Below are 7483 nucleotides of genomic sequence, written 5' to 3'. Positions count from 1 at the left end.
GAAAAAAAACTAATCCTAAATAATATTGGCATATTTTTACTTACACTCATTTAATCCACATAAATATAATTTATTTTGCTATCGAATACAAACCACACGCAACAGCTATAACAGTTTCTATAATCTTTCATGCGAATGCACTTTTGCACTTGTCTTGTAGTGTAGAGACTACATAAAAAAAAACAACAACGTGGATTTACAACGTATTTATTTTAAAAACATAAAAATAGATAAAATATAATTAAAAAATCTGAAAGGAACCCATTCAATTTTTGTTAAATTAGACATTTCACTTTACAAACTTACATTATCTTTATGTCCAACCATAATGATTACAACTACAATGACACTTTCAGTACTAAGGTATGACTGTGGTTTATCTTATTATTTAAATGTAGTGCCTTCAGAAAGTCTACTTATCAATACTTACCAGTGCCCAAGTTGTTAAAAAAGTTGTTATTGCTGCCCGATAATAGGTACCTATGTACTGCAATTTTATTTTTAGTATAAAACTTTTACAACAAATTATTATTAGGTATTATTAAATATCATTGTTTAAATTTACTTCTGAGGAACTTTTGGATAATTTTATAAATTTTATAATCATAAAAAAAATATAATTGGTTGGTATATTCTGTTGGTAGATATGTAATATTATCAAGAGTAATTCATCTTGAGCACTGATAAATTACACCCTGCAATAGTAGGTACTAAATACATGCCTTATAATTATTCATTTAATTACATGAGTACATAGCAATAGCTATAGCAAGCAAATAGCAAGATATAAGTTTATTATTACGAATAATAATATTTCAATTTAGGTTGTCACCTACAATGGTAGCTAATAATCACTCACGTTACAGCTATAAAAAGAAAATACTAATATATTCGTACTTAACAAGCTTTGTATAAACTAAATAGTACCTACCTAACCTATTGAAATGTCTTTGTCATCATGTGATATAACAATGACATGTCACATCAACATAATAATTAAATCTCTGAAGCAGAGTTGGTAATTCTTTCCTATCTATCGTTAAAATACAGTTCACAAAGTAACTATATAAAAATATTATAATTATAATATCACAATTGAGCACCGATAGAAATATAGGTATGTATTGCATTTACATTACTTAATAATAATTTAATTGACCATAATTAAGGCTATGTAATACCCATACAATAATATTATAATACAATAATGTGATAAGAATCGTGGACAACTAATATAGCTATTTTTATGTTGGTAGGTATTAGGTGAGCATTGAATATCTTTGTTGACGGTTATCTTTTACCGATGTAACAGACACGTTAACTACATTTTGATCTGTTTCTTTGCCATGTGGACTTATTTTAATTTGGCCTTGTACTATGTTCATCATTGATTGATAAGGATTCAGTTCAGCACTTTGTTCAATTGAGTTGTTCTCTTGAACTGGCGCTTCATTTCGGACCACCACCGTATCATAGGCTGTGTCTTTCATAGAAGTGTATTTTCTACTGGAACTTGCATCTGGGGTGGCTACTATCGGACGTGTATTTTCATTATTATTGTACTTCGCTTGAGTATTAAAACCAGCATTTGCACTTTGAACCATAGATGAATCATTATTGGAAGAATCCAAAGAGCCGTTTCTGTTTACTTGAATGCTGTTTGATCTAGATGAGTTGCCTGTGGAATGAAGTGTAGATGAGCTGCCTTGCAATAGCTCATTAGAATATACTTCCTCGCTTTTCTGTATTCTCTTCGCATGAGCTGTCATTGGGGATCTATTTTGTTGAATAGACGCCGAACTTAGTGATCTACTTGGGGAACCATCTAATGTTCTTTCAACAGTGTTAGATTTGTTTCCACGATAGGGTGAATTTTTAGCAGTGGGTGTAACTTTTGCGTCCATTGACCCATAAGCACTATCTTTTGTTGAGCTAAGTGAGGAACCTTCTTCTTTAACACCATATCGTCGCACAATATTTGCTGCCGCTACTGGTTCCAAGTTCTGGACATCGTATGAAAGCGGGTTCTTATCTACAGGGGCATGCTTAACACCATCAATTACTTCTCCAGTTCTTGGATTGATATGTTTTTCCGTGTCAAAACGTAACGTTACCCTATGTGAATCATCGATGGGGTAGCCACGAGACATGTCTTCAAGTTCACCATCACTTTCGTCGTAAACGCTCGCAGCTTCTTCTTCCTGAGAAATTTTACACAATCAATATTTTTTTCTACAATCAATTAATTCGTAATATTATTTTTTTTGTTATTATTAAAACTAAATACTTACTTCTTCATCCCCCTCCTCTATGACGCTGTTTTGAATCCATTCACGAATTCTCTGTTTCTTAGCTTGCCGATCAACTGTAGTTTCAATTCCATTTTCCATGAAATGCTTAAGTAAAATATTTTTCTCATTGGGGTCGCTATGAAAACTATACATTGAAGGACATAGTTCATCAATATCTCCACCGGCTGCAAAAATAATCAAACATATTAGTTTTATGGCATATTTACTTATTTTTACTTTAGCATAAAATTCGCATATTTATCATTCAACTCACCGACTCTGTCTGTGTATCCCTTTGCCATCCATCGATCATCTAAGTAACGTGGTAGATCTTGAAAATTGGTTGCCCTTTTCTCTGGTCTCGGTTCAACAATCTTCTTGAACATCTTCTGAGCTCTAGATGATACCATTTTCCATAGTTTCGGTTGTCTTTTTAGTGGATTTGCACTATTATACCAGTTGTAAAAACTGAAATAAACGATTTTTCAAACATAAATGTCTGTGCCCATTTACTTGAAATTACGAACCAGGCTTGCTTAGGTAGTTAGGTACTTACCTAGTATATCTAGGATCGTCAAAAGCTGCCTTTTGCCAAGGTAAACATCCAGTTAAGCAAATGAAAATAACTATTCCAAATTGCCAGATATCATGAATGATCATCGCCCTGCAAAAAGAAATCATTATTGATATTTAGGGTTTTTTTACTATTTTATTTCCAATCGATTAGGTAATAAGCGTTTTACTGACTTGTAACTGCTGTCCATGGCGAGTTTTAATACCTCAGGTGGTGAATACGGCAGCCATTCGTTTCTTCTTCTGACTACTGAGTTAACTTTTCTGGTCTCGCCAAAATCGCACAACTTAATCCTGGAGAAGTCAGATTTGAATATGAGAACATTGTCAAGCTTCACGTCTCTGTGCACCAGCTCTCTCTGATGGAGATGTTCCAACGCTGATGCCAGCTGCTTTGCTACTCTTTTCGTATGAATCTCTCCTATGCCTGTATCCATCATGTTTGATGTCAAGTCACCTGCAATGGAGAAATAAGTAAGTTTAATCATTTGTATATTTAGACATATAAATCAACATTGAGAAATAAAATAAATTTTTCAACAAACATTTTAAATAAGTAAGTACACTTAAAAAGCTTATCTTACCCAAAGAGGCATATTCTTGGCAGAAAACATAAAATCCAGCCGTTTCAAAAGCAACATCAAAAGTTGTTACGATATTTTTGTGAGCGCTCAAATGTAAACTATAGTGGAATTCTCTATAAAAGTCTCTTATTGATACGTATGGCTTTGGAAGAGCTTTTAATACTATTTCTGTGTCTGAAGCTCTGTGCTCTACCAAGAGAATCTTGCCAAACCATCCTTCACCAACTATTTGCAGCACATCAAATTCTTCGACAAGACAAACCTGTAATGGTTAAAAATCTATAATAATATCTCCAATTTCTAAAGTATTATCAAAATCACGTTGTAAATATTCTTACTTTTTCTAATTCAAATTCTCTGATTTTGTGAATTGAACCGGTCAAGGCTCTTCTATTACCGTTGTTCATCATTAGTAGGATAAGAATTTCATTCTTGTTATTGGATCACCTGTGGAAGAAAGATTGATATGAAACTGATATCCATGTCATATTTATATAAGTAGGTATTTTAGAACAAATTTTTTTCATAGTGTCCACCTGAGTCGCCCTAACATGATGTGTAGCATATACCTAACAATAATTATACTAATTGTTTACTCAAAGCTAGGTGTTTATAGAACAAACAAACATTCCAGCAAATATTCATAATAATCCTATCATATTTGTTATCCGAAATGTCCTAATTTTATCTAAAATCGTTAAAGTGACTGGTGGTGCTGGCACTCGTCCAGGACTGATGTCTACTCCAGATCCAGACGGAGTGACCGACGTCATTGGGCGAGGTGACGTCACAAATACCCATTATCTTGAGCAATAGTCAAATGTTACAAGCGTTTCCTATCTAGCGCCGAACATGTTAATGGTGCGTGAAACTACTTTAATATTTAAGACGATCAATTCATAATAATAACTTTTTGTATAGAATATGTACTCGTATATATTATGATGACCAACATCTCGACTATAGAAGTATAACTAAGTTGGCAACTTTCTATATCAGAAAATCCATGGCATAAGCCATTTGTAAACTTTATTATGTACGAACTTGTGCCTTTTATCCATTTGTGCCAATTTCGCCATAGTGGGTTAGAGCATAACCAAAACCAGGGATTATTGCTTGACTTTTGATAATTGATACATACGAGTATGTCAAGAATATATTATGGTATGGAGAAGACATCCTTTCCCTGGTTACGATCTAACCGACTATGGAGAAATTGGAGTTTAGTCTACTTGCACCCTCGACGCCCTCGGCTTAAATAAGACCGTTCAGTAATACTTTTCCATTTAAACGATTCATATTTATTTACTCACGAAAACGAAGTATGTATTTTCTTTCTTCTTTCTTTCTTTCAATTAATAAATATTTAAGTACCTACTTATTTATTACCAGTGGAGGAACCTATGACGTTAGGAAAATTATTAATTTACTACACGCATTGCTGCAACCAGGGAAGATCTTATAAAAAACAACAAATATTACTATTACAATCTGTCAGTTGGAGTTGTTGTTTTTAAATGTTTTGCTAAATATAGAGTTGACCTATCATTATTTAGATCAGAAATGCGGTCACAGTTTCAGGGACGGCGAGGGACGAGGCGCGCGTGGCATTTGCACCTGCCCGTTCGAGATGGCAACTAGGTTAACATGTCGTCAAACGCATCAAGGATGTCCGGCAAGAGAAAATGAAGGTGTTGATTCTTAAATAAATTACAAAGTATACCTACCATTGCATATTTTTGAGCGAAATTATGTAGGTACCTTAGTAAGTTAGTAAGTTGGTAGTTACTTAGGTACTGCTGAAAAAGGCTAAGTAGGTGTATAAACGATAACTGACTTTTTATGTTTTTTTTTGCTATTAGCCCTATTACAAATTCTAAACATTTATTTTGTTATGAGTATGACTGAGTTTTTATTTAAATGACTGAGTATTTACGTACTTATAAATTGCTCTTATATTCAAAGAGCTCATGCCTTCTGTATTCAAATGTATTTATATGTAGTGGACGTTTCCGCAGACGTACCTATTTTATTGGACCCAATCTTATTAATTAATTATACACATTTCAAATGACATTGAAGTATATTTATTTATTATTTCGGATCTGATTTTATTGAATTTTTGCATGTATGATTTTTATATTTTGACTAACAAATTTTTTGACATGTTTTACTAATTTACTATGGATGGTATATCTGGAAATAAATGTTTAATAATAATTATTATTATACATGCATTTACATGTTGCAAAAGTGCTAGGTATACTAAGCCGAAAGGGGGTCTTTCTGAACAACTTTTGTTCTGTATTATAATAAGTACCTACAGTAACAGAGTAACATAAACGATGAGTAACTATTGAATTTCAATGACTTTCATATTATTTTAGAAATTGTTAGTAACGAAATAAGTAAGTAGGTAGAATATTTAAAACAAGCAAAAAGTTAGGCTTACCTAATTTACGATTGATTGTAACGCTTTCAAAATCTAAACTTTAAATACTTAGGAAGTAGCTTTTACACCATCATGATCGCAGATCACCGGTCTTAGGAAGCATCTTTAAAATCGAATTAATTAGGTAATGGTTATGTTTTATAATTATGCTTTTCTATTATTATGTTGTACTAAAAGATAAGTTCTATATTAAACCGTCGATTAGCTTCCAGCTTCATAATGTGTATAATTGTAGGTATAGTGTATTTACCGTATGACACATGTGCATCACCGAATCTATTATGTTTGAGTTTTTGATATATTGTAATGACGTACGTTCATGTGTTTAATTACCTTCTTAATCGAAATTTGAACTCATTGTCATGCAAAGTTATCGGTATGTGGCATGGTGGGAGATCCTACATATTTAAAATGATCAAATTTACCGTCACAAAAGAGCAGCGTGCGCCCTTGCACCTATAAGGTTCACAAAATACTTGGACCGCATCCAATCACAAATCTCACTGAACGTCCATAGTACACTATTCTTCCTCTTTGTAACCTCTGTGATTGTTTATTGCTAATTGCTTCAATTATATGCGTAAATGCTTGACAAGCGCAATAGTATAGTGTTAGATTTCAGTATCGCCGCGACGAGTCTCGAGGTATTATTCTTATCTAGGGCGGGGCGTACTGGGCGGGCGGCGCCGGGGTGCTCACTGGCGGCGCGCGCGCACCAACTCCCGGCCGGCTATTTTGGTGCTAATGCATACAAAAATCATGTTGTAACGGAAATGTTACGATCAACGACCTATGGGGTTATTTGTTTGCTGCTTAATGAGGGCTTGTTGTTAATTAAACATAAACAATTTGGGTATTTAATTTAAGTGGGTGCGGTAATGCCAAGACACAGTAAGTTTTTAGGGGTGATGTGGTTGGTGTTACGGAACGTTTATAAGATTATACTTTGTTGTCCATCGTTCCATGTCCGTTCGTTCGTCTCTCTGTAAATATTTGAATTTCATTTCATATATTTTTAAATTAATACATTGCAGACATTGACAATGTAAGTACTTACTTTTTCTGTTTAGGTGTATAATTCAGTACTATGTCACTGGAACTGTGTCATTGCTTGCGAGTGTAGTATGTAATAATAATAATCAACAGGCGGATACAAACGTTGTAGGTATTAATGAGGAAGAGCGAACAACAGAGCGCGATTAACAAACGCATGTTGTTATTTTTGGATGCACTTACTTTCACCCGGCAAAACGCCAGCGCTAGCAGACGACATTTAATTAGCCAACATTACAAATTGATTTGAATTAAAAGAAGTGTCAAATATGGTACAGTCATCTTCTAAATGCCTAGTTCACATTTGCTCAGATACTACGTAGATACTTTATTTTGAAAGTTACCCATTGGTTTAGTAAGAATTCCGTATTAAAATAAATTATCCTACTTATTATGAATAGTGTCACCTTCCTCAATACTTCCTACCTAAATGATGTAGGTATTGAATTGAACGAATTGAACCTAAATGAGAAAATTGTGTATTGAATGTAATGTAGGTAAATATAATGAAAAATTGAGTGTATTGAATG

General features: G+C 33.5%; 1 protein-coding gene across 2 annotated transcripts; it reads right to left on the bottom strand.

The window, feature by feature from the left end:
* Positions 1-191: 191 nt before the first annotated feature.
* LOC105389035 (serine/threonine-protein kinase meng-po) lies at positions 192-7063 on the bottom strand. 2 transcript variants are annotated; one of them, XM_048631715.1, is made up of 8 exons: positions 6958-7063; positions 3787-3895; positions 3449-3710; positions 3039-3321; positions 2848-2955; positions 2566-2759; positions 2292-2476; positions 192-2201 (listed from the first exon to the last, which is right to left on the bottom strand). In XM_048631715.1, the coding sequence occupies exons 2-8, from the start codon at positions 3856-3858 to the stop codon at positions 1260-1262; spliced, it is 2046 nt and encodes a 681-aa protein (XP_048487672.1). In that variant the 5' UTR covers positions 3859-3895; positions 6958-7063; the 3' UTR covers positions 192-1259. The 2 variants fall into 2 exon arrangements, with proteins under 2 accessions (XP_048487672.1, XP_011558391.3); XM_011560089.3 differs by lacking the exon at positions 6958-7063 and adding an exon at positions 6326-6615.
* Between the last annotated feature and the right edge of the window lie 420 nt (positions 7064-7483).

The sequence above is a fragment of the Plutella xylostella genome, chromosome 29 (assembly GCF_932276165.1).
Source record: "Plutella xylostella chromosome 29, ilPluXylo3.1, whole genome shotgun sequence".
Classification (NCBI taxonomy): Eukaryota; Metazoa; Arthropoda; class Insecta; order Lepidoptera; family Plutellidae; genus Plutella; species Plutella xylostella.
This window is presented reverse-complemented; position numbering and strand designations above follow the sequence as displayed.

Bases quoted from the DNA above. Each gene is read 5' to 3' on its own strand.
- LOC105389035 (XM_048631715.1), bottom strand. From the start codon at position 3,858: ATGATGAACAACGGTAATAGAAGAGCCTTGACCGGTTCAATTCACAAA. The intron at 2,477-2,565 runs GTGAGTTGAATG...TTATTTTTGCAG, and splicing joins GGGATACACAGACAGAGTCG to CCGGTGGAGATATTGATGAA. The intron at 2,202-2,291 runs GTAAGTATTTAG...AAAATTTCTCAG, and splicing joins TAGAGGAGGGGGATGAAGAA to GAAGAAGAAGCTGCGAGCGT.